The following is a 27,251-nucleotide window of genomic DNA, read 5'->3' on the forward strand; positions in this document are numbered from 1 at the left end:
TCCATGGTATGAATATGCCATCATTACTCAACTGTTCTCTTATTGATGGTAAATCACATCCTATTAAATGATTATCTGGATTATAAGTCAAGGAATCTAGGAAGTTCCCTTGTGATGCAGCAGATGAAGGATCCGGCACTGCTGCAGATGAGGCACAGGCCGCAACTGCAGCACAGGTTTGATCCCTGGCCTGGGAACTGCCATATAAAAATAAAATAATTTTGGCGTTCCTGTTGTGGCTCAGTGGTAGTGAACCCAACTAGAATCCGTATGGACGCAGGTTCAGTCCCTGGCCCTGCTCAGTGGGTTAAGGATCCAGCATTGCCCTGAGCTGTGGTGTAGGTCACAGATGCAGCTTAGATCTGGCATTACTGTGGCTGAGGAGTAAGCTGGCAGCTGCAGCTCTAATTCAACCTCTAGCCTGGGAACTTCTATATACCATGAGTGCGAGCCTGGGAAAAAAAAAAGAAAAAAAAAGTTTAAATTTTTAAGACTTGTTTACACAAAATATATATTCCTTCTTTGCTCCAACTTTAATGTATCTTCCTCAAAAATTAAATTTATCCAGTTCCACAGTGCTGTTGATTTGCGTGCTTGAAGACTACTTGAACAACAACAACAACAAAAGTAAAGGCTTGATTCCATGTAAAAAGATGATAGAGTCAGAGGCATCTGTTTTCAGTCCCTTTCTTTCTCCACCGACCTGTGGAAAACACCTCCCTCCCTTGGCTTCTGCGGGACTCAGTGCTCCCCTCCTGAATCTCCTCTTTTCCACTCATCTCTTTCGCAGGCTCTTCTGTCTCTGAGACGTTGGTCTCCCCGTCAGCCTACTCTGGGGTCCTCTTCCTTTCTTTCTCCCTGGGAGAGATCTGGCAAGTCACCTGCAAGCTCCATGTGTGGCCGCTTGTCACCTGAGCCTGAGTGCTAGAAATGCAGGTGTCAGGATCTCAACTCCAACAGCTCTCTCCCAAAGCACCTCTAATTCCCCCTGTCCAAAACAACCATACAGCCTCCAAGGGCTCCTGTCTTTTCTCTCCTTCTGATCAGGACCAAGCTCTGGAGAGTTCTGCTTCCTCGTCATATGTCCAGCCCCACAGCTGCTGCCTCAGTTGAAAACCTTACTGTTTCACTCCTGGACTCTGCCAGTACTTGCCTAATTTGTCCCCATGCTCGACCTGCCTTCTCAATTCATCCACGTAGCTGCCATAGTGGATCTTTCTAAAGCACATGTCACCTCACTTCCTTGCTCAGTGTTCCTCAGTGACTCTCCATTACCCACAAGTTAAGTCTTGTCTGTTCTTTTGCCAAGACCACATTGTTTTGACTGCGGTAGCTTTACAGTAAGTCTTGAAGTTGGATAGTGTCAGTTCTCTGACTTTCTTCTCTAATATTTGAGTTGGCTATAATGGGTCCTTTCAATCAGCTTATCAATATCCACAAAATAACTTGCTGGAATTTTTTTTTTTTTGGTCTTTTTAGGGCCGCACCCATGGCATATGGAGGTTCCCAGGCTAGGGGTCAAATTGGATGTGTAGCCACCAGCCACAGCCACAACGCCAGATCTGAGCTGCATCTGTGACCTACACCACAGCTCATGGCAACCCTAGATCCTTAACCCACTGAGCGAGGCCAGGAATCAAACCTGTGTCCTCATGGATACTAGTCAGATTTGTTTCCACTGAGCCATGATGGGAACTCTACTTGCTGGAATTCTGGTTGAGATTGCATTGAATCCACAGATCAAGTTGCATCCAGGTTGTTTTTGGTTTTTTAATTTATTTTTTGGTCACACTCGTGGCATGCAGATGTTCCAGGACAGGGAAGGAACCCTCGTGCCACAGCATTGACCCGTGCCACAGCACTGACCCAAGCCACAGCAATGACAATGCCAGATCCTTAACCCACTAGGCCACCAGGGAACTCCCTGATTGTTTTTAACTAGAAGTTATAATTCCTGCAGAGTTCCCTGGTGACCTAGCAGTTAAGAATCTGGCCTCGTCACTGCTGTGGCATGGGTTTGATACCTGGCCCAGAAGCTTCCACAAGCAGCAGTCAAAAAGAAAAAAAGAAGAAGAAATAATTCCTATCCCATGATAATATTTTTAAACTTCAGTATGTCCTTTTTTTTTTTTTCTCAGTTTGAATTCCATTTTATTAGTGCACGTTCCTTCAACATGACACATATCCTTAGGATTTCTTAATAAATCAAACTGACAAGCCTCTAGATACCATGTTGAAAATAGATATTTCACCAATCTTATTTTTTCAGAATAATGACTTTATTATTTCTGTAAAACTGATTCATCTTCTTATAAAGAACTGAAGACAGTTTGAGTGATCTTATGAAAACCTTCACCCAGAGATAACTACTCACTTTAGGTGGACAGCACCCTGGGCTGGCTAGATAGAAAGGCTTTATTAAAACAGACCAGTCATTCTATTTAAAGAATAAAAACACTAAATCAACTTTATATGTGACTGCAACAGAAGAAAAAGAAATTAGACATCTCTTTACCACCAAAAAAAAATATTAGTTCCCCAAAAAATCTCTTCGAGGTGAAGCTTAGGAAAGCCATTGAGAAACTAAAATTGTTCTTAGCAAGGTTTCCTTTTTCGATGGTGTGGTTCAAGGCTCCAACCCTTTCTCTTTTCCTCCACTTCCCAGCTGGTCTGAGTTATAACTATATTGATATTATCAGGGTCTATTACATTTCCTTCTGCTCTGAAACCATCATCCTCAGAGTTCTTTAGCCTTCCATTTGTATATATTGACATGTACTTTTCCTTTTGCGAAAGTACTTTTACCATCACTTCTTCATTCCTGAGCTGTTTTAAAACCTGTTTTTCAAGGATGCTTCATGAATGCTTTTTTTCTTTTTTCTTTTCTTTTTTTGTCTTTTCTAGGGGTGCACCCATGGCATATGGAGGTTCCCAGGCTAGGGGTCTAATCGAAGCTGTAGCCACTGGCCTATGCCACAGCCACAGCAACGTGGGATCCAAGCCACGTCTGCGACCCACACCACAGCTCACAGCAATGCCGGATCCTTAACCCACTGAGCGAGGCCAGGGATCGAACCCACAACCTCATGGTTCCTGGTCATATTCATTAACCACTGAGCCACGACAAGAACGCCTTTTTTTTTTTTTTAAAGATTTTTATTTTTTCTATTATAGTTGATCTACAATGTTTAAATGCCATATTTTCTGTGTTTGAGAAAGTTTCTGTGGTCTTTATGCCTGAATACAACTGGCTAAGTAAAGCATTCTTGCAACACACTTTCTTTTGCTCAGAACTTTGGAGACATTTCTTCATCATCCTCTGGCATCACTGACTGTTGGTAAGGACAAGACAGGCCAGTCTAAGATTTCCCTTTAAAATGGGAAATGGGAGTTCCCGTTGTGGCTCAATGGAAAGGAACCCATCTAGTATCCATGAAGACGCAGGTTTGATCCCTGGTTTTGCTCAGTGGATTAAGGATCCAGCATTGCTGTGAGTTGTGGTGTAGGATGCAGACATGGCTTGGATCTGGCATTGCTGTAGCTGTGGCGCAGGCCGGCAGCTGTAGCTCTGATTGGACTCCTAGTCCAGGAACTTCCATATGCTGTCAGTGTAGTCCTAAAAGGCAAATAAATAAAATAAAACTGGAGTTCCCTGGTGGTCTATCGGTTAAGGGTTAGATGTCACTCCTGTGTCTCAGGTTTGACCCCAGCTCAGGAGTTTCCATATGCCACATGTGTGGCCATAAAAAGGAAGAAAGAAAGAAAAATCCTGGCATTTCCTCATGGCCTATCAGTTGGGGATCCAGCACAGTCCCTGCTGTGGCACGGGTTCAATCCCTGGATGGGGAACTTCCACATGGCATGGGTGTGGCAAATAAAGAAAGAAAGAAAGTGAAAAAAGAACACCTTATTTTCCATCCCCACCAAGTACTGAAAACTAAGTTAATGGGAACCTGGTAAATGTAAGAAAATACAGCATTAATCTAAAACCCAGCTCAACAGGCCCTTCCTTTCCACCCACTCAGGCACACGCCCACACACAGTGCTTTCCTGTCCCTCAGGAGCCTCCCCCTGAGGCGAAGGGCAGGGGACTCGGGAGCCAGAGGCCTCGGTAGGAATCCCACTTCTGGCTTCTTAAGAGAGTGACCTTGGGACATTCCACTGACCTCTCTGGCTTTGTTTTCCTTGTCCCTAAACCAAAGCGGCTAACCCCATCTTCAGAGCGACCACGTAAGGATACCTGAGAGCAGGTGTGTGAGGGTCTGGCTCTGTCAGGTACTCCATGTGTCCTCCCACTTTCTTCTCCTCCTCAGCCTGTGTCCTCATAGTTAGCCTCTGTCCTCACTTGGGAATAATCCACCTCTGGCTTCGAGAGCCATCCTTGAAATCACCATGGGTAGAGCTAGACCAGACCCCAAAGAGTCTCTGTTCACCACCCCCTTCTTTTTTTGTGTGTGTGTGGTTTTTTTTAGGGCCGCACCTGAGGCATATGGAAGTTCCCAGGCTAGGAGTCCAATCAGAGCTGTGGCCACAGGCCTACACCACAGACACAGCAGCACCAGATTCAAGTTGTGTCTTCGACCTACACTACAGCTCATAGAAACACCGGATCCTTAACCCACTGGTTGAGGCCAGGGATCGGACCTGCGTCCTCATGGATGCAAGTCAGATTCGTTTCCACTGAGCCACGACAAGAACTCCCCCTAACCCCCTCCTCTTTTATGAGAAGGTGCCACTGAGGACTGGAGTTAGTGGCTGAATCAGGAGTAGGAGAATCCACCAGGGCTCCTGACCACCAATCTTCTGAGGTTTGTGGAAATAATGCCCTTTTTTTTTTTTTTTTTGGTCTTTTTAGAGCCATACCCGAGGCATATGGAAGTTCTTAGGCTAGGGGTTGAACGCGAGCTGCAGCTGCTGGCCTACACCACAGTCATGGCAACACCAGATCTGAGCTGTGTCTGTGACTTACATCACAAGCTCACGGCAATGCTGGATCCTTAACCCACTGAGCAAGGCCAAGGATCAAACCCGCATCCTCATGGATACTAGGCAGGTTTGTAACCCACTGAGCCACAACAGGAACTCCAACATTTAACAATCTTGTTGAGGAAACATGGAGAGCAAGTGTAAGGTGCATTTTAAGAACTAAATACTAGGAAGGAATATGCTCTCCGAGAGTTAAACCCTATCAATACAAGATGAATCAGAACAGATATGCAAAGCCCCTGAAGGAATGGCTTCCAGACTTGACTGACATCAGAATGGAGATATAACACAAAGAGACATTAATGTAGAGACTGCACCCATCACGAGATGGAGAGGGAGTTCCCCAGTGGCACAGCGGGTTAAGGAACTGGCATTGTCACTGCTATGGCTGGGGTGGAAGCTGTGGCTTGGGTTTCACCCCGACCCTGGATCTTTTGCATGCTACAGGCATGGCCAAAAAAACAAAAACAAAAATAGAAGATGGAGCAAGTGGACACCAATAAAAGACCAGAAAAGGGGAGCCTTGCAGAGAAAAACGAGTTTTATTTATTTTGTCTTTTTGCCATTTCTTGGGCCACTCCCACAGCATATAGAGGATCCCAGGCTAGGGGTCGAATCGGAGCTGTAGCCACCGGCCTACACCAGAGCCACAGCAACATGGGGTCCAAGCCGCATCTGTGACCTACACCACAGCTCACAGCAATGCTGGATCCTTAACCCACTGAGCAAGGCCAGGGATCGAACCCGCAACCTCATGGTTCCTAGTCGGATTCATTAACCACTGAGCCACAACAGGAACTCCGAAAAACAAGTTTTAGAAGGATCTAACCCATGCTGTCCATAGCTACTTCTAGCTACTTAAGCTTAAAATAATTAAAATTAAAAATGCACTTCCTTAGTCCTAATAGCCACATTCAAGTGCTTGATAACTACAGGCAGTTAGTGGCTACCGAACTAGACGGTGTGGATAAAGAACATTTATTTCCACCATCACAGAGAGTTCCCTTGGACAGTGCTGATATTTCAAAACATACAAAACAATATTACCTATTCTGCATAGACCAGAGATGTACAGGAAAAGTACAATGCAAATGTCAAACAACAAATTCAGACAGGGGTATGTCTGGGAAGGCGAGTGTTTGGGATCACAGACAGGACACTGGGGACTTCCATGTTTCTCTCTGAAGCCAGGTGGTGGCTAAACGAGTGAGTGCTCATTATGTTATCATCACTGTCCTCCATCCCCATAGACACTCGGCATGGTCTTTGTTGCCATGGTTACCTGGCCTCCAGACAGCTGTGATACCTGTAGAGGCTGGCCCCCTGCTGGTCATACGCACTCCGCAGGTGGTCCTCCTGCTGGCCTAGACTTAGCCCCCACCATTCTACCACATATCCCTCCCCACAGGCTCCCCGACCCCAGCTCCAGAACCAAGCCCCACCCACACTCCCAAAGAGGGTGGCTTATGTCCCATTAGAGTCCCAGCGAGGCCTGGGACAGCCGTGCTCTATCAGGAATTTGTCTGCACCAGGCAGCCAGTAGCCCAGGAGAGGTCTGGGCCAGGCGCCCAACCCTGCGGAGACCAAGGGGCTCCCGGATGCAGGCTCTGGGCATTGGCCAAGCTTGGCATTTCAGGGGAGAGAGGGAGCCTCTGTCCCCACTGGGCTGGATGCAGGGACCTGGTTCTGATCCAGGGCTGGCTGGGTCAGCCAGGTTCTCTCTTCTTTGGAGCAATCTGTTGTGGTCCCCTTTGTGGGAGTGATGCCCTCTCCTCAGAGCCCCCCAATCCCTATTCGCAGACCAGGAAATGAATTAGCAGAGCCCATTCTGCTCTCCTGAGGCACTGGGGTACGTCCAGCCTCTTTCCCCGATGCAAAATAGCTACCATTTCAAGTGCTACATGTGTGATACCCGAGGCATATGGAGGTTCTCAGGCTAGGGGTCAAATCAGAGCTACAGCTACTGACCTGCACCACAGCCACAGCAGCACCAGATTCAAGCCTACACCACAGGTCACAGCATTGCCGGATCTGAGCTGCATCTGCAACCTACACCACTGCTCTCCGCAATGCTGGAGGCCAGGGATTGAACCCAAGCCATAGCTGTGACCCAAGCCACAGCAATGACAAGGCCAGATCCTTAGCCCACTGAACCACCAGGGAACTCCAAGCCTATGGTTTTGAAGTCTGTAGGTTTGGTTTTGTTTTGTTTTTTGTCTTTTTGCCATTTCTAGGTCCACTCCCGCAGCATATGGAGATTCCCAGGCTAGGGGTCTAATCGGAGCTATAGCCGCCCGCCTACATCAGAGCCACAGGAACACAGGATCCAAGCCACATCTGCAACCTACACCATAGCTCATGGCAACGCCAGATCCTTAACCCACTGAGCAAGGCCAGGGATTGAACCCGCAACCTCATGGTTCCTAGTCGGATTTGTTAACCACTGAGCCACAATGGGAACTCCTGAAGTCTGTTGTTTTTGAGACTTGATGAACCTTTGTAAAAATGAACAAAAATGAGACTCAGTGACAAAAAAATAAAGGAGGGGAGTGACAGGAAGGAGGTGTTGAGGGTGGAGTGAAGGGAGTAAGGAGAGGCAAAGACAGGGAACAACTCCACAAACCAGGACAGTGTCAGGCACTCTGCAGGGAACTGAGATGCTTGTGGTCTCCCGAGGCCCCCTGACAGCAGCTCAGTAATGACAGCTGACTAGCCCTCAGATGGAACCATTCCCAAAGCAGTCCCCTCACCATTACTTCCCAAGAAGGCTGGGCAGAAGGGCCTTGGAGAGGTGCTGAACAACCCACCCATGGTCCATGACAAGCTGCAGAGCTCCCACTGCTGCTCAGGGCTGAAGAGTGAGAAGCAAAATGAGAGAAACCAGAGATGGGGCAAATCTTTGATTCAGGAGGAAAATGGGGAAAAGGAAAGGAGACAGGCTGGTGGCAACTGCCCAAAACATGGGTCTGAAAGACCAGGAGGGCAGGTTCCAGGTGAGGGGGCAGCCCAGGGTCCCAGGCAAGAGGCACAAATTGAATGGACGTGAGGAAATGAAGCCTGGCATTTTTTTCTCTATGACCTCTTGATCTAAAACCATCTATTTTTAGCATTTAGAACACACCGTTTCTCTGATGCTATCGGAAGCATGTATATGTCCTTTAAAATGATCTCTGGGGAGTTCCCGTTGTGGCGCAGTGGTTAATGAATCTGACTAGGAACCATGAGGTTGCGGGTTCAATCCCTGGCCCTGTTTAGTGGGTTAAGGACCCAGTGTTGCCGTGAGCTGTGGTGTAGGTTGCAGACATGGCTCGGATCCCATGTTGCTGTGGCTCTGGTGTAGGCCGGTGGCTACAGCTCCGATTCAACCCCTAGCCTGGGAACCTCCATATGCCACAGGAGCGGCCCTAGAAATAGCAAAAAAAGACAAAAAAAAATCTCTGCATTTTTCTCACTGACTGCAATCCTGCTTTGGAGTTCACTGTGAAGGAACTAAAGTAGAATTTCATAGCAACTCCACTATTGTTGTACCATCAAGTGGGTGGAACTGCAAAAGCCAGGCATCGGGGTGGTTTGGATTCAGCACTGGTGACCTTTTGTTTCCATGAGAGCACAGAGCAACCATGGCACCCAGCAATCTGGCCTGAGCCGGATGTATAAAGTTTAAAAAAAGAGCAAGCTAGGAGTTCCCGTTGTGGGACAGTGGAAACGAATCTGACTAGGAACCATGAGGTTGCGGGTTCGGTCCCTGGCCTCGTTCAGTGGGTTAAGGATCCAGTGTTGCTGTGAGCTGTGGTGTAGGTCGCAGACGCAGCTGGGATCTGGTGTTGCTGTGGCTGGTGGCTGTGGCTGTGGCTGTGGCTGGCAGCTGTAGCTCTGATTAGACCCCTAGCCTGGGAACCTTCATATGCCGCGGGTACAGCCCTAAAAAGCAAAAAAAAAAAAAAAAAAAAAAAAAGCAAGCTAAACTGCAATGTGAGATTGGGAACTAAGAAAACAGTATCCACAATGTGAGAAAAAGCCTTGTGCCCAAAGGCCAGGGATTCAGAGCTATCTGTGAGGCCCCAAAATGGTCAATAACCTGATATCTAACCTTGAGGAACCAGTTAAGGAACACCACGGCTACTCTGTGGAATACACTGCAAACAATGAAAGGGGTAGAGATATGAGTAAGTTGGAGAAATTATTTATGATAATTATCTAGAAAATAAAAGTCAGGACCTAACGTTGTACATGTGCTATTGTTTCATTAAGGAAAGAACAAGGAAAGCTACTAGAACTGTGCTTCTCAAACCCTCAGTAGCGATGGACAAGTTTGCGTTTGTAAGATTTCCAGTCTATCACAAAGAATTTTGTAAAATACCATAAAAATAAGTGACATCAAAATGATTAGTCCATCAAAGGACTAAATATACTTTTTAGGAGTTCCTGCTGTGGCACAGTGGGTTATGAATCCAACTGCCATGGCTTGGGTTCCTATGGAAGTGCAGGTTTGATCCCTGGCCGAGTGCAGCCGATTAAAGGATTCAGCATTGCCGTACCTGAGGCTCTAATTCAATCCCATGGCCCAGGAACTTCCATATGTTTCGGGAGCAGCCATAAAAAAATAAAAATAAAATATACTTTTTAGGGAGTTCCCATTGCAGCACAGCAGAAACAAACCCGACCATCCACGAGGACGTGGGTTCAATCCCAGTCCTCACTTGGTGGTTCTGGGATGGGGCATTGCTGTGAGCTGTGGCATAGGTTGCCGATGTGGCTCAGATCTGGCATTGTTATGGCTGTGGTGTAGGCCAGCAGCTGTAGCTCTAGTTATACCCCTAGCCTGGGAACCTCCGTATGGAACAGGTTCGGCCCTAAAAAGCAAAAAAAAAAAAAAAGATATACTTTTTAGGAGTTCCCTGGTGACTCAGCAGGTTAAGGATCTGGTGTTGTCCCGATGTGGCTCTGGTTACAGCTGTGTCGAGGGTTTGATCCCTGGCCTAAAAGCTTCTGCATGCTGTAGGCACGGCCAAAAAGAAAAAGAAAAAAGAAAAATAGAGATAACCACAACTGCTGACAAGGATGGGGAGGAACTAGGTCTCTGATGTATTGTGGCTGGAAAACAGTTTGGTCATTTTTGTAAAACTAAATGTATCCTCACCAAATGATCCAGCAATCATGTCCTCAGACATTTATCTCAGAGAAATGAAAACTCATGTTCACACAAAAATCTGTGCACAATGTTCACAGCAGCTTTATCCATAATAGCTGAAATCTGGAAACAACCCAATGCATTTCTTCCTTTTTTTTTTTTTTGGTCACACCTGTGGCATTAGAAGTTCCCAAGCCAGGGACTGAATCCACGCCACAGCAGTAACAACACCAAATCCTTAACTGCAAGGCCACCAAGGAACTCCCCCAAATGTCTTTCAACCAGTGAATTGTTACACAGACCATGGTACATCTGTACCATGGAACACTATTCAGCCGCACAAGGGAATGAGCTATTGATACGTTCAACAACCTGGATGGACTGCAAGGGCATTTATGCTTAACTAAAAAACCAAACTCAAAAGGTTACATGCTAGGAGTTCCCACTGTGGCACAGCAGGTTAAGACCCAACATAGTGGAGTTCCCGTTGTGGCGCAGTGGTTAATGAATCTGACTAGGAACCATGAGGTTGCGGGTTCAATCCCTGGCCTCACTCAGTGGGTTAAGGACCCGGTGTTGCCGTGAGCTGTGGTGAAGGTTGCAGACGTGGCTTGGATCCTGCGTTGCTGTGGCTCTGGCGTAGCCCGGTGACTGTAGCTCGGATTCGACCCCTAGCCTGGGAACCTCCATATGCCGCGGGAGCGGCCCTAGAAAAGGCAAAAAGACAAAAAAACAAAAACAAAAACAGAACCCAACATAGTATCCGTGAGGATGAGGGTTCAATCCTTGGCCTTGCTCAGTGAGTTAAGGATCTGGCGTTGCCACAAGCTGTGGCATAGGTCACAGATGCGGCTTGGATCTCACATTGCTGTGGCTGTGGCATAGGCCTGCAGCACCAATTCAAACTCTAGCCCAGAAACATCCATATGCTTTAGGTGTGGCCCTAAAGAGACAAAAAAAAAAAAAAAAAGCTCAAGAGGAAGTTGCTTTAAGTTCTGTGTTTTGGTTATCACAACAACTACACGAATCTGAGATCAAGTTGAACAGAACCACACACATGTATACACATGTGTACACAAAAACACAGGTAAGTGAAATCTGAATAATATCTGTAATTCAGTTAACAGTGTTGTACCAAGGTCAATTTCCTTGTATTATTATTATTATTATTTTGGTTGCAATGTACAGCAGCTTGATGTGGGCTCTAGTTCCCAGACCAGGGATCAAACCCAGGCCTCAGTGGTGCAAGCATCAAATCCTAACCCCTAAACCACCAGAGAACTCCCTCAGTTTTCTTGTTTAGATATTGTACACAGTTACATAAGATGTCAGCACTGGGGGAAGCTAGGTACAGCAAACATGGACTCTCTGTGTTATTTTTGTGATCTTATGTGAATCTATAATTACTTCAAAATAAAACATTTAAATTTTAATTTAAATTAGAAAAAACAAAATGAAAAGTAGATACACGAGGTGCAAGCCTCCATTTTTGGATCACATGTTTAACAGACATAAAACAACTAATGTCGAATTGCTGTAAGAGTTCCTCAGAGCCCACTCTGCTTTCTGAACCTGCTCTGCTGAGCATCTGGCAGAATGGTACCGGTCCATGGACTACATTTGAGTAGCACCTGCTGAAATATTAGAAGCAAACACTAGACATGGAATTTTTTTGTTGTGGAGTTAGATTGCTGTTCAAAATGAAACAACTTAAAATATGTATAGGAGTTCCCTGGTGGCTCAGCAGGTTAAGGACCCGGCATTGTCACTGCTGTGGCTCCGATTACTGCTGTGGCATGGGTTCGATTCCTGGCCCAGGAAATTCTGCATGCCATGGGTGTGGCCAAAAATACGTATAGATAATAACTCAAAACATTTATTTCCTCCATGTCCTACATAAAGAGAAAAATACAGCTGATGTAAACCACAGTCAATCCTGCACATGCCTGGTTCTGTCATCACCCACCCCACCCCTTCACCTCCTGTTCTCCACTCCTCTCTCGGCCTTATCTGCTTGCCCTCAACCTCCCTCTCCCTCAGGGGAGGTCCCAAGCTCTGGTGCACTGCTCCCTGGCCCCCAACATCAGGGGAATCACTGTACCTCTCTAGACATCAGTTTCCTCGTATGTGGTGGCTCTGACACCCAGCCCAGAGCTGCCATATGAGGAGTTAATGAGATCGCCCACATGGCAAGGGCTCTGGGCGCCATGTGGGAATGTGCACATACAGAGCAGGGCCCTCTGGCCACGTGCAGTGGTCCCCAAACACGCGGGCCGGCTCTGGTCAGCCTCCCAGTCTTGTTCCCATCTCGTCTCACTTTCTCAGGCAGACCAGGCTCCTCCTCCTCTGCCTCCTCAGTCCTCAGTCTGCATCCCCTCCCTCCACCAGCACCTCTGCACCCCCCTCCAGGCGTGTGTGTGTGTGTGTGTGTGTGTGTGTGTGTGTGTGTGTGTGTGTGTGTATGTGTGTGTGTCCTTCCCTTCCAGCTGCAAGCTCCCCCAGGCCACAGTACTCCTCCGCAGAGGAAAAGACAGGTCTTTATTTTTTTTCTCTGCTACTACTTGAGACCCTGTAATTTCTCCCACCTGCAATAATAACAATAATGACTGCATTTGTGTTGGCGAACTCAACAAGCACTTCGTATGAGCCAGACAATATCCCAAACACTATCTGTGTACTAACTCATTCAATGCTCACGGCCATCCTATGAGATAGCTTCTGTTCTAAGCCCAGTTTACCGAGGAGGAAACTGAGCCCAACAAACAGGAAGATGGCTTGTCTGAGGCCACCCAGCTAGTAAGCCCCACACTCTTAGCCCCAGTGTGTTTGCTGGTGGTTCTCTTGCTTCATGAGGGTGAGGACCAGCTCTGTCTTATTCACCCAGATCAGTGCCTGGCACAGTGGAGAAGCTCCATAAATCTTTGTTGAATAAGTGATTAAATGCTGCCCATTGTGTGCTATCTTAGCCTTTTTTTTTTTTTTTTTTTTTCCTTTTTTGGCCGCCCCATGGCATATGGAGTTCCAGGGCCAGGGATCAGGTCCTAGCCACAATCAAGACCTAAGTTGCAACTGTGGCAACACTGGATCCTCAACCCACTGTGCTGCACTGCTGGGGATCAAACCTGTGTCCCAGCACGCCCAAGACGCTGCCGATCCCATAGCACCACAGTGGGAACTACTGTCTTAACCATTTCTTTGTGCATAGTTCAGTGGCACATGGTTTTACAATGTTGTACAGTCACACTGTTGTGTGGCCATCACCACCACCCATGTCCTGAACTATCTAGGTCCCCATTCACTGAGAGGTCAGGCTTCAAGGATCCCAGCTGAATCAAGGGTACTGGTTCCAGCTTCCTGCCTCATCAAGACCCAGACCTTGGTCCCTGCCCCCTGCATGGCCATCACAATGCAAGTGCTTGGCCTCCGGCTCATTTCCCCTCCAAAACCATCCCCATCAGTCACTCACCTCTCTGCTGTTCTGTTGTCTCTTGATTCCAGAAACAGACACATTCTATTTTCTACATATGCAGAACAGGGGGGGGTCTCAGCACCCCACTTCTAAATGAGCACCTCAAACACGCATTCACAGAGGGCACATGGAAGCCACATTACCCACAGTGAAAAGCCTGATTCCAAGGCTGGGTGGTTGCTGTCTACTGTTACTGAGGGCCTACTATGTGCCAGATACTATACTGGGTACTTTTTCTACATTCGATCTCATTTAGTCCTCTTCCAGCCCTGTGAGGTAGGTACTGTCACGATCACTGATTTAGCTGAGAAAACTGCCAAAAACACAGCTAGACAAGGAACAGAAACAGGTTTCAGGCTTCGGGCGGCCCAACTTTTACCAAATACATCTTATCATCCTCCATCCTGCCACACCGCCCGTAGCTCCCTCATCTTGCCCAGTCCTCCGTTGATGAGGTCCATGTGGCTTCCTTCTTGCTATCTGTCCTCAGCACCCAGTGGGTGTGATGAGGGGTGCAAGCACTCTTTGCAGAGGTCACTGTGATTCCCCGGAGGACCTGTCCGCAGCTTGGGGGGGACTGCAGAACTCACACAGCCCTTGGCCAGAGCCCCTGTTACCGAGAGAGGAAGGTTTGGCCGAGGACTCTGAGGGGGGATAATGCTGGGAATGGACTCCACTCTGGTTGGGACCCAAGCACCCAGCCCTCCCCGAGACATTGTGTAGCCGGGCCAGGCCTCCAGACACAGCCCCTCCCGCCTGCCCCGGCCAGGGTGGTGCTTCTGTGGGAAGGACTTTAAATCCAGCTGCCAGACTCCTGAACGGGAGAGCCAGAGAGGACTGGCCACCATGCTCGGCTCCTGCAGCCTCCAGGCGCTTCTGCTGCCGCCACTGCTTCTGCTGGCGGCTGCCACTGGCCCCGCCGGAGCCCTCAGTGACAATGAGAAACATGTGATGGTGGAGCTGCACAACTTCTACCGAGCCCAGGTCACCCCGCCGGCCGCCAACATGCTGCAAATGGTGAGTGTGGCCAGGGTGGGGGTGGTGAGGGGCAGTTACGACCTCACTGCCACTCGCCCCCGAGTGGAAGCTACCTCAGGGTCATCTCTCCTGCAGCAACAGGGTCCCTGGTGTTGTGTAGTTCACAGGCCTCCCTAAACAGCCTCATTAGACAGATGAGGAAACTGAGGCTCCGAGGGACTTGCTGGTCCCTCAGGGGTGTGCCTGTCACACAGCTCGTGGAGCCAGGCCTGGAAGCCTTGTTTTCTGGCACTTCTGAAATGCCCCTGTGAGAGAGAACACAAGAAGTTCCTATCATCTTGATGGAAACCATCTTGAAAATGCCTTCCAAGGAGAGAGAAGGAAAAACAGGGCAGAAGAATGGGTCCCAGCACCCATGGCAGGAGGGACAGACAGAGGAGGTAGAGTGAGAACAGGAACCAGAAGCAGAGAGGGCTCCGGATCCCACAGGCCAAATTCTGTCTGGGCCACCACAAGCCCCCTGCTTTGGGGTGAGTCCCTTCACCTAGGAAGACCCTCAGTTTTCTCATCTGTGAAATGGGGTCAAAATTAGGGCTACATACATATCAACATGGACCCCGGAGTTCCTGCCATGATGCAGTGGGCTAAGAATTCAACTACAGTGGCCCAGGTCAACTGTGGAAGCTCAGGTTCAATTCCTGGTCTGGTGCAGTGGGTTAACAGATCCAGTGTTGCCTGCAGCTATGGCACAGATTCAATCCTTGTCCCAGGAACGACCATATGCCATGGGGTGAGGCCATAAAAAAGAAAACCACACATACACACACACAAAAAAAACATGGACTGAATCTCACAGATATAATATTGAGTAGGGGAAAAACGAAATCCCTATCTATCTATCTATCTATCTATCTATCTATCTATCAAAGGGTATATTTACATGAGGTTTGAAAACATGCAAAATACTATTGCATATACCAGCGGAAGTCACATGGAGATGGACCTGCCTACAGACGACAGAAGCCAGACCCGGGCTAGTGGTTAGCTGTCAGAGGTGGAAGTTATTTGATGGAAGGGTTGGGGCAGGAAGTTTATGCTCAGTATTAAAAGAGATAAAGTGAGAAATTCACCCCCTGCCTGCTTTCCCTGGGGGCTAGACTGGCCCATCCCCTCCAATCACCCTGAGGTGATGGGCAGTGTCCAGGGACCCTCCAGCTGTTGCCCAAGAGCAGGATCGTACCCAGGAGACACAGCAGCTGGTCTGGGGGATCCAAGACCAGTGCTCTAACAGCCCTGTCCAATCTGGTGAAGTGGCCCTGGGTGGACCTTTTACCTTCAAAGCCCTCCATTTCCTGATCACATGGCGCTGGGCGATTCCTGCCCTGAGGGTCAGACAGGATGGTGTGTGAGGAAGACGTGGGAAGGGCTCCAGAGACGCACACAGCACTGCCCACGCCCAGCCCTTTCAGCCTTGGCAACCAGGAACTGTACACACCAAACTAGAATCCTCCGATGCTGGTACCAGCTCTGCCAACAGTTCCCCGATTGAGGCCTGGACCACACTGCTGGGCCTGTTTCCCCATCTCTAGGTCCCTGATGCCCTCTGATTTTGCTGGCTGAGGCTGGGGGCTGCACGGTCTAGCAGCTACTTTTCGGACAGAGGTGGACCTCAGGAGTGGGGCAACATTCTAGGAAGCAGTTCTGATGTTGATGGGATATGCTGCTGCCTGGGAGAAAGTGATCTAAGGAGAGGAGATAAGGCTGGACTGGGACATCAGGATAAATTTGGGACAAAGCTCAGGCTCAACTTTAGCAATGGTAAAAAGTAGAGTCTCTCAAATCTTGACTTGGCCATTTATTAGCTGTGTGACCTCAGCCAAGTTACTTAACCTCTCTGTGGCCCAGCCATAAACTGGGAATGATAACACTAAAACAATTCTCTTGTAGGGTGGATGTAAGCATGAAATGAGTGACTATGTGTAAAGAACTTAGAACAGTTCCTGGGGAGTTCCCGTTGTGGCTCCAAGAAAACAAACGACTAGCATGCATGCGGACACAGGTTCAATCCCTGTCCTTGCTCAGTGGGTCAAGGATCCAGTGTTGCTGTGAGCTGTGGCATAGGCTGCAGATGTGGCTTGGATCCTGAGTTGCTGTGGCTGTGGTGCATGCTGGCAGCTGTAGCCACAATTGGACCCCTAGCCTGGGAACTTCCATATGCCAAGAGTGCAGTTCTAAAAAGGGAAAACAAACAAACAAACAAAAACAGAACAGTGCCTGGCACACAGTAAGTGATCAAAGAATGTTTGATAACAGAAGAGGGAATGGATCCAGGGTGAGGTAGATTGGGGGAGGGAGCCATTATCATGAACTATTCTCTCCCTCGACCTCCACGTCTAATCATTACCACTTTTGCTCCCAGAAGATTCACTTTTTGACTCTCATCTCCTTCTTTGCTCCACCATCTCTTTGACACAAACATGATTCAGTCTTTCATTTCTTTTCCCACGGACTTCTAGAACAGACACTACCCCTAGCCTCTGGGCTCCCCTACTGAAGTGAAGGATCCAACACATGAGGCTGGTCCTGTTGAAAATCCTTCCCTGGCTCCCACTGGCTCAGGATAAAGCTCCAGCTCCTGAGAAGCCCCTCTCTGTGTGTCTAGCCCTGCCTGCCTCTCCAGCCTCCTATCCTGCACACTCTCCTTCAATAACCTGAGCAGCTTGTATTTCCCCCACCAAAATGTTGTTCCCTACCTCCATGTCTTGTTTGTGTTTTGCCTTCTGCTCAGGATGCCTTTCCCCTTTCTGTGTGGCCAATGCCTCACTTTTTTTTTTTTTTTTTTTTTTGCCACGGTGTGCAGTGGCTTAATGTGGGATCTCAGATCCAGACCAGGGATTAAACTCAAGCCACAGCGGTGAAAGCACTGAATCCTAACCACTGGACCACCAGGGAACTCCCAATGCCTCATCTTTTGTTGTTGTTGTCTTTTTAGGGCCACACCCGTGGCATATGTAGGTTCCCAGGCTAGCCGCTGGCCTACACCACAGCCACAGCCACTCGGGATTCGAGCTGCATCTGTGACCTACACCACAGCTCACAGCAACACCAGATCCTTAACCCACTGAGTGAGGCCAGGGATCGACCCTGTGTCCTCATGGATGCTAATCAGACTCACTTCCACTGAGCCACAACGGGAACTCCCCAATGCCTCATCTTTCGCACTTAGCTTAGTGCCTCCTTCTCCACCCTCAGGTTGGCCTCTTTGTGGCCCCTAAACTACCCCTCACATATCCGTCAGTTATGATGGCTCAATTAACAGTTTATGACAACGGGGACTTGCTGATGCCCCTGGGCTGGCCTAGGGCCCAGGACTGTTGCATGAATGAATGAGTGGATGATGAATGGACTTGCTTTCCGATGGTGATCAAGAGGCCAGTATGGGTGGGTGCCGTGACTCCTGAAACTCCACAGGGGTCTCTGGATGACTGAGAAGCTTTAAGATCCACAGGAATGCCTCTGGTGGGACTTCAGGCATCCAGTTGGGATGGAAATTACAACCGAGCTCTGAAAGAGAGGCTGCCTGAAGCAGGGCTATGTCTCAGTCATCAACAGGTGACCAATGTCTGTTGGGCACCTGCTCTGGGCCAGACACCCCGAAGGAGCCAACAGTCTGGTCTGGAGCCCCGAAGGTCATCCCAGATACCCTGAGCTTGGTTCCCCAGCACCCCACCCCTTTCCCACCCCCCAACCCCCATACTATGAGTTTGAGAGAACTCAGGGCCTAGGGATGGGAAGGGATTCACCCAAAGTTAATGCAGTGGGGCTATTCCACCCCTGGCAGCTGCTCCTGAGAACCTCGTGTGGGTGGGGAGTGGGTGTGGCCACACAGCCCCCGCCTCTCAGGGTCACCCAAACTCTTGGCTCTATGGGCTGTCTGGCTCCCACAGCTGGCTGGGCCCCCAGAGGGTGGAGCGAGAGTTGCTGCCAGGCCATCCATTTCCAGGAGAGGCCAAGGACAAAGTTTAATGGGATCCAGGCCTCCCTCCTCAATCCTTTGGTCAGATGCCTCGTTAATCCCTCTTCCCACCCACATGGGGGCCTCCCAGCCAGGGACACAGAAGCTCAGAAGTCCCCCAACCTGAAATGTCCCCTCCCACATCTCACCTGAGGTCCCCCCTGTAGAACACTGCCTTTGGGACCTGACTGCTCTTTGGGTTACCAAGGCTCTGAAAAATGGGCCTCTCACAATGGTTACACAGAGATACTTAATCTTCTTGGGGGAAAAGGTTGCCAGTTGACAAGAGAGCACTTGGGAGGAAAGCCCGGAGCTGGTAAAGCCATGGAGGCTGGACCATCCCAAGGGGGGAGTGGGCGCTTCAAGGGGAAGGCTGGCCCCTCAAGTCAGATTTCTGGTGGGTGGGTAGAGGGAGTGGAATAAACAATCCATCCCTGGGACATGTCGCTGGGCATCCTGTGTTCTCAGAGCAGTCCAGGCAGCCCTGGCAGGGGCATCCGCTCCCGCCTTTCACATAGAAGGATATTAGCATTAACAACCACATGGTCACAAACATCATCTCATTTATTCTTCCCAAAGCCCTAGAAGAGTATGAAAAGGTTAAGCAATCTAAAACCATACAGCTTGTCCAATTCCTGTCCTGGCTCAGCGGGTTAAGAACCCGACTAGCATCCATGAAGATGTAGGTTCCATCCCTGGTCTCGCTCAGTGGGTTAAGCGTCCAGCATTGCCCCAAGCTGCAGTGTAGATCGAGGATTCAGCTTGAATATGGTGTTGCTGTGGCTGTGGTGTAGGCCGGCAGCTACGGCTCTGATTCAACCCCTAGCCTGGGAACTTCCATACACTGCAGGTGTGGCCCTAAAAAACAATAAAAAATAAAATAAAATAAAACCATAGGGCTGGTGAATGGTGCAAAGCTTGGCTAACCCCAAGGCCTGGGGCAGCACCCTCCCGCCTCCTCACAGAAGCCCACCAGCAGCAGAGCTGTAGTCTAGATCATGGCCAAGTATCACCTTGCAAGGAGGGGTTTGGTCTTCAGCCCTCCAGAGGCCTCTCAGCACACCCTCGACCTTCTTTTCTGATCCCCACAGAACTGGGGGCATCCTCACCTCCCTCTCCCAACCCCCCTCTCCCGCCTTCACTGGGCCCCAGGCGCCCTCACCTTCTTCCCCAACCTGCCCCGCAGAGGTGGGATGAGGAGCTGGCCGCCTTCGCCAAAGCCTACGCACAGCAGTGCGTGTGGGGCCACAACAAGGAGCGCGGGCGGCGTGGCGAGAACCTGTTTGCCATCACGGATAAGGGCCTGGACGTGCCACTGGCCATGGAGGAGTGGTACCACGAGTGGGAGCACTACAACCTCAGCGCTGCGACCTGCGCCGCAGGCCAGATGTGCGGCCACTACACGCAGGTGCGAGGCTGGGTGGGCGGGACCCTGGGGCGATGGGCGGGGCCGCCTCCCTCAAAACACTGCAGTCCCTGAGGTCCCCTTTGATCCTTCAAGAAAGTCTTTCTTCCACAGCAATTTCTGTGTTGTCCGGGTCCCTAACAAAGTCCACTTCTCAGTTTGCCTAAATTATTTTCACTTGAGTCTTTGAAAACCACAATCTTTTGAAAACCCAGGCAGCCTCTCTTGTCCTCCTGGTCCCAAAGGGACCTAAAATTAGGTGTGGCAGAGCCAGTTTCCTGGATGGTAAGACACTGTGCCCGGACCCCCGATTGAGCGCTAAGCAGGACCTGTCCTCTGGACTAGGTTACGCAGGGCTGTCTGCCCAGGCAGTAAATGTCCCCCGACTTCTGTATCCTTTCGCTGTCCCTCTTTTGTCATTTCTCGGGGTGTCTACGGTGCTGTCCCTAATCTGCCAAGAGCTGATAAAGCAAATAGACAATTGCGTTCAATTTTTCTCTTGCCTTTAAAAACTGCGTGTACAATAAGAGAGAGAGAAAACTGTCACCGAGGGAGGATTTTCAGGGAGTTTTCTGAGAGCATTTCCCACCTCTTGCAGTCATTCTTTGCTAGTCAGGGTATTTTGGAAGTTTGAGTTTGCAGATAAGGGAAGAAGGGCTTGGGGGGCAGGAGTAACATTAGCGTGACTGACTGTATTCTTTTTTTCTTCTCCCAATGCTTATCTGTCGTTCAAACAATAAGATGACAAATTTTTTTAAAAAAAGAAAAGGGAAATGAACCAACCATCTTCCCACCCATAGCCACCAATTCCATTCTCCAGTGCTTTTTTCAGTGGTATTTTTAGTCCTAATCTTTAGAGAAGGAAATCCCAACATCACCCACCCAGATCAGGAAGTCATGACGCCCCAACCCTCCCTGCCCCCTTCCCTCTGGCCCCTCTCACAGGCCCTGTACATACAGCCTCCTTCAGGGATTACTGTCAGTGCCCAGCAGGAGCAGGGCTGCCCCACCTCCAGCCCCTGCTCTCTCAGGCTGAGTGCACTCTGGGGTCATTTCTGCCTGGGAGATGCTCAACTGTGGTACCCAGGGGACCCTTGGCAGAAAGACCCCAATCCTGAGTAGTTCTGCAAGTTAACAGCCAGATCTCACAGCAAAACAAAACAAAACAACTGGCCTCAGTTTGAGGGATTCCTGGGCAGACTAGGTCTCGAAAATAGCAAAGAGAGGCTATATCGGCTGGTCTCAGCCAATGGCAGTACGCAAAGGTTGTTTTGACTTTTTAAAAAGTTATATTTAAGGAAGTTCCCATTGTGGCTCAGAGGTAATGAGCCCGACTAGCATCCATGAGGACACAGGTTCAATCCCTGGCCTTGTTCAGTAGGTTAAGGATCCAGTGTTGCTGTGAGCTGTGGTATAGGTCACAGATATGGCTCGGGTCAGGCATTGCTGAGGCTGTGGCATAGGCCAGCAGCCGTAGATCTGATTGGACCCATAGCCTGGGAACTTTCAGGTGCCATGGGTGCCCTAAAAAGGAAAAAAAATTTATTTAAGACAGAACTCCTTCCACCAGCTAGGAGACCCACACTTAGAGATTCCAGAGCGGGTCCCTGTTTATTTGTGAACTGGGGGAAGTCCTGCTTCCCGAATGGCTCCTGCTGTTCCCTTCCTTGGGTGTTGCTTGTTGCTGGTGTCTAAGATCCTCCCATTTGAGATTCGTTCCTTTGGACATATCCCTTATTTTCTCCCCCAAACCCCCTGTTCAGAGTTTTGTCTTGAAGCTGTGTGTCCTCAAGGACTAGGACCGTACAGATAGGGCTCCTCCTCTCTTGTTCCAAGAAGGCTGAGGTACAGAGACTCTGCTAGGAGCCATCCCGCCCTGGCTAAACTGGGTTTGCCCTCCTTCAGGTGGTCTGGGCCAAGACAGAGAGGATTGGCTGTGGTGCCCATTTATGTGAGAAGCTCCAGGGCATTGAGGAGGCCAACATCCATCTGCTGGTTTGCAACTACGAGCCGCCGTGAGTGCAGAGGGAGCCCTCGAGGAGGGGGTCGGCAGAGCCAAGGGGTGGGCTGAGGTGGACACCATCCAAGGAAGAGGAAGGGGGGCGGTGCCCTGCACCCTCAGGGGAGCTGCGAGGGCATCGATGGCAGTCGGCTCTCGCTGGCCCAGCAAGTCTGAGTGCAAGTAAGACCCAGGGGGCACTCGTGGACTAGGTGGTATACGAGGGATCAGGATAGAGGTTGGTAGGGACCCCCTCCCCCCAGCATCTCTTCATCCTCCTCACTCCTGCAGGGGGAATATGAAGGGGCAGAGGCCCTACCAGGAGGGGACTCCATGCTCCCAATGTCCTTCGGGCTACCGCTGCGAGAACTCTCTGTGTGGTGAGTCCGGGGGGGCACCTGGGGAGGAAGGTGAGGGAGAGGACTGGATGGTCTAGAGGCAGCTCCAGATCAGTGGATGGCCCAGGGGAGGAACCCTCTGCGGCCCACCCAATCCAGGTTCCCAAGCCCACTTTGTCCTCATTGTGCAGCCACTCTGGTGCCCTGGCATTCTGAGTGACCAGCAGAAGGTGGGGGGTCTGGAGCCTCCTGGCGGGGTAGGGGTGGAGCAGATGGTTAGGGCCCAAGGTGGGTGGAACCTGTGGGTGAGCATGGTCGGAGGGACGCCAAAGGCCAGGCCCAAAACTCAGTGGGTATGTTAGGAACAGGAATCTAGCTAGCGAAGTCCCCTGATAAAGTGGAAGTGCCAGTGAGAGAGAGCAAGACTTGGACAAAGGAGGTGGGTGGAGGCAAAAATGTCATCCCAAGAAATTACATGTATCATCAATGAGGGACATATTTACTGGAGAGGGTGTGTGCGTGTGTGTTTTTGTGTCTTCTAGGACATTTGTTGCCTCACCTTTTTTTTTTTTTTTTTCTTTTTAGGGCTGTACCCTCGGCATATAGAAATTCCCAAGCTAGGGTCAAATTGGCCACAGCCAGGAATGAGGGATCTGAGCCAAGTCTGTGACCTACACTACAGCTCACGGCAACGCTGGATCCTTAACCCACTGAGCGAGGCCAGGTATCAAACCTGTGTCCTCATGGATACTAGTCGGGCTGGTTACCGCTGAGCCACCACGGGAACTCCCTCGCCTCACCTTGACTGTGGTGGGGTGAGGGACACAGAGTCCTGCTTGCAGCACTAATGCCAGGCCTTATGTCTCTTGTCAGAACCCATCAGAGGCCCGGAAGAGTCTCAGCATTTGCCTTACTTGGTATATGAGGCCCCATCTTCCCTGACAACAGAAGCCTCAGGCTCTAGGGAAAAGGGCACCACTTCATCCCTAGCAATGGAAACTCCATCCTTGGTAAAAGAGGTCTCAGGCTCCCTGGCAACAGAGGCTCTACCTGCTGTAGAAACCAAGGCCCCATCTTCCTTAGTAACAGAAGATTCCCCTTCCATGGCAACGGAGGCTCCACCTTCCCTAACAACCGAGGCCCCTTTCTTTTTGGCAACTCACAACCTGCTCTCCTTGGATGAGAGGTCAGCTACTTTCCCCAAATCGACCCAGGACCCCACCCCCAAGTCGGCAGACCAAGAGGCCAGCAGTACAAGAATGCCCTCAAGGAGCCCAGAGAGTTCTCTGCACCCCAAGACGTCCTTTACAGGGACACAGGAGCCACTACACCCCTCCCAAGAGGGTGAGGCTGAGGCCGAGTCGCCTGATTCCAGTGAGATCTTGGCCTCAGTTTTTCTAGCCCAGGACCAGGCAGGGGAGCCACAGGCTACCCTGGAGCACAAGGGGCACACCTCCTCCAAGCCCTTGTCCAACTCCCCCGCTGCCTCCGCTACTGCTAAGGCCACGGGCGGGCGTACCCTGGCCCTGCAGTCCTCCTTGCCAGGTAAGGCCCACGGCGTCCATCCTACCTTGCCTCCTGGCTCCAGCATTGACAGTACGGGCACGATGGGGCAGGCGCCCTCCGAGTAGGAGCTTCCGCCCCGGCTGCTCAGCCCCCAGGTGCATGCCTGGTAGGATGGGTGGGAGGGAGGTCAGGGCGCGCTGCCTCCAGGCTGAGGCAAAGCCTCTCCCTTCCTACAGGTGCAGAGGACCCTGAAAGGCCTGGCATCGAGTCAGGGTTGAACTCAAGCCCTAGGCACATCGGGGGCCTCTTCCTGGGACTGCTGCTACTGCCTGCCCTGGTGTTGGCTGGAATCTTCTGAAGGGGTCACCACTCAAAGGCAAGGCCTCATGCCTACTCTGGATTGTCTTTCTCCACTGAGACCAGTTTCCTGGAAGGTCCTCTCTGTGGCCCAGCAGCCCCCTTCACCCTAGCTTCTGGCCAGTCGGCTTGTGCCCTCAGGAGGCCTCAACTGGGCCAACCTGTGGTCCTGGCCCAGGAGTCTCTGCCTTTGGGGAGATCCCCCCCTCGGCCAGCTGCAGATCGCTCTGAGCAGTGTTCCTGCGGCCTCACGTGCCCACACTCCAGTTGTCCTGTGGACACAGTCCTGCTCTCCAGGGACAGAAGGTCTCGGGGCTTCCCAGGAACCCCTCGGCCCCTTCCACGCCCGTGGCCTCTTCCTCAAGTCATGGGAGTCTGGGGCTATTCCCAGGAGGTTTCCTGCCTTCCCAGGTTGAAGAGGTCAGCTGTCCTCAACCCTCGGACAGGACCTTTCTTGGCTGAAGTCCCTCTGGAAGGGAAAGGCTGCAGGGCACGTGCCTCACCCACTCACCTTTAGGGGCACGAAACCTCGCATGGCAAGTTCCAGTTTCTGCCCGCTAACTGAGCATGCGTTCCAGACCCCTCCGGCTCCTCCCACCTCAGTCCGGCGAGGGCGGGGAGGGGGCGAGGGGGTAGGGGGTGGACTTTAGCGAGGTCCCTGCCTGCCTGGCCTCGGGGTGTCTGCGTGGGCAAGGTTAGGGGTTCTCCCTGAGTGTCCCCTCCCCCTACTTGCCTGCGGAGCTGGCAGCGGGAGCTATGAGGGGCAGATGAAGGACAAGCCCCTTCTTGGTTCTACAGTGGGGCAGACAGGGCCCAAGGAAGGCCCCTGACTCTTGAATAAAAGCCTGTGTAAGAGTCTCCGCTTGCGAGGGGCGGGGTCCTGAGAGGCTCACCTGTTGCCCTACTGACCCTTCCTTCTCCTTCCTGCCCACCCCTCCCCCAAATACTCCCTTTGGTTCTTCGGGGGCACTCTCCTTCCCTCCTCTCTGCTACCCAAATCTTCAGGGAGCCAGCAGGAAGGGGAAAGGGCCAAGGGGAGGCCAAGGGCGCAGGGCTCCAGGAGTCACCAGTGGAGCCTAGTTGGGTCCCAGACCCAGAATCAAGGAGTGGACACAACCTCTCTACAGAAATGCTGGTGCCCAGGCCCACCCAGGACACAGGGTCAGAGATGTGCCCCAGGCATGGCTTTGCCAACCTTGGAGGCTTGGAGGGGTCCTGAGGAAGGGCTCTGGAGCACCCCAGACACTCCCCCAGGGGAAGCACAGGATTGTCCCAAAGTGCCAAGGGGCAGGAAAGCACAAGTGTGTGTGTAGGGTTATCAGTGGTAGGTAATGGGCAGCTTGGGACCCAGTCGGGGCTGGTAGGGAGGGGAGAGCAACTGTCTCCAGGCCAAAGCTGGCCTGTGAGCAAATTAAACTGGAGCATCTAAATCAGGCCAGGGCAGTGTGCAATGTGTACACACACACACACAAACACACACACACATGATATACTGCATCTCTATTAATGTCTAACTCGCAAGACATAAAATTCACCCATTTAAAGTGTACCACTCAGGGAGGTGCCGTCGTGGCTCAGTGGAAACGAATCTGACTAGTATCCATGAGGACTTGGAGTCGATCCCTGGCCTCGCTCCGTGGGTTACAGATCTGGTGTTGCCGTGAGCTGTGGTGTAGGTTGAAGACTTTGGCTCAGATTCTGAGTTGCTGTGGCTGTGGTGTAGGCCAGCAGCTGCAGCTTTGATTCAACCCCTAGCCTGGGAACTTCCATATGCCAAGGGTGCAGCCCTAAAAAGACAAAAAAAGTAAAATAAAGTGTATCACTCAATGGTTTTTATTAACAGTATATTAACAGGGTTGTGCAACCATCACAATTTTAGAACATTTTTATCACCCCCAAAAGAAACCCCATACCCATCAACAGTCACTCCCCACTTTCCTTCCCTTCCCTTATCCTCGACCCTAAGCAACCACTCATCTATTGTCTCTATGGATTTGTTTATTCCAACGTTTTGTATAAGTGGAATCATACAATAGGTGGCCTTTTGTGTCTGTTTTTTTTCACTTAGCATATGTTCAAGGTCCATCCATGCTGTAACATGACATGTACTTTATTCTTTTTTACTACCAAATTATATTCCTTCATATGGAATATATTTTATTTATCCATTCATCGATTGGTGGACACTTGGGTTGTTTCCATATTTTGGCTATTATAAATAGTGCTGCTATAAACATTCACGTATAGGTTTTTGTGTGGACATACACTTTCACTTGTGTACATACTTAGGACTGTTATTATACGGTAACTCTGGATTATGTGGTAACTCTATGTTTAACTTTTTCAGGAACCGCCAGACTACTTTCCAAAGTGGCTGCACCATTTTACACCAGCAATGTACAAGAGTTTCAATTTCTCCACATTTCCAACACTTGTTATAACTTTTTTGATTATAGCCATCCTACTGTGTGTGAAGTAGTAACTCATTGTGGTTTTGATTTTCATTTTCCTGATGACTAATGATGTTGAGCATCCTTCCATGTATTTGATGCCCATCTGTATATCTTCTTTGGAGAAACGTCTACTCAAATCTTTCACCCTTCTTTTTGTCTGCGCCTGTGGCATGCGGAAGTTCCCGGGCCAGGGACTGAACCTGCACCACAACAGCAGCCCAAGCCCCTGCAGTGACAACGCTGGATCCTTAACCCGCTGCGTCACAAGAGAACTCCTTTTGTCCATTTTTAAGTTGGGGTATTTGTCTTTTTATTGAGTTGTAGGAAATTCTTTATGTATTCTAGATACTAGTCCCTTATCAGATATGTGGTTTGCAAACATTTTCTCACATTCTGTGGGTTATCTTTTTAATTTTTCTTGATGATATCTTTTGAACCAAAAGTTTTTCATTTTGATGATGTCCAATTTTCCTCTATTTTTTCTTTTGTTGCTTGTGTTTGGTGTTATATCTAAGAAATCATTACCTAATCCAAGAAAATTTATGCCTACATTTTGAGTTTATTGTGTGAATTAAAATGTGAATGTTTATTTCTGGACTCTTAATCATATTCCA

The 27,251-nt window shown here is 50.0% G+C and overlaps 1 protein-coding gene across 2 annotated transcripts; it reads left to right on the top strand.

Moving 5' to 3' along the window:
- The first annotated feature begins 14,377 nt into the window (after positions 1–14,377).
- Positions 14,378–27,226, top strand: PI16 (peptidase inhibitor 16). Of its 2 annotated transcripts, XM_047796573.1 has the most exons (7): positions 14,378–14,603; positions 19,766–19,987; positions 21,890–21,999; positions 22,275–22,363; positions 23,195–23,866; positions 24,064–24,203; positions 26,532–27,226. In XM_047796573.1, exons 1-6 carry the CDS (start codon positions 14,433–14,435, stop codon positions 24,183–24,185), a joined length of 1,386 nt encoding a protein of 461 aa, XP_047652529.1. In that variant the 5' UTR covers positions 14,378–14,432; the 3' UTR covers positions 24,186–24,203; positions 26,532–27,226. The 2 variants fall into 2 exon arrangements, with proteins under 2 accessions (XP_047652529.1, XP_047652530.1); XM_047796574.1 differs by lacking the exon at positions 23,195–23,866 and having other exon boundaries at positions 14,382–14,603; positions 26,532–26,590.
- The last annotated feature ends 25 nt before the right edge of the window (positions 27,227–27,251 follow it).

Source organism: Phacochoerus africanus, chromosome 9, assembly GCF_016906955.1.
Source record: "Phacochoerus africanus isolate WHEZ1 chromosome 9, ROS_Pafr_v1, whole genome shotgun sequence".
NCBI lineage: Eukaryota > Metazoa > Chordata > Mammalia > Artiodactyla > Suidae > Phacochoerus > Phacochoerus africanus.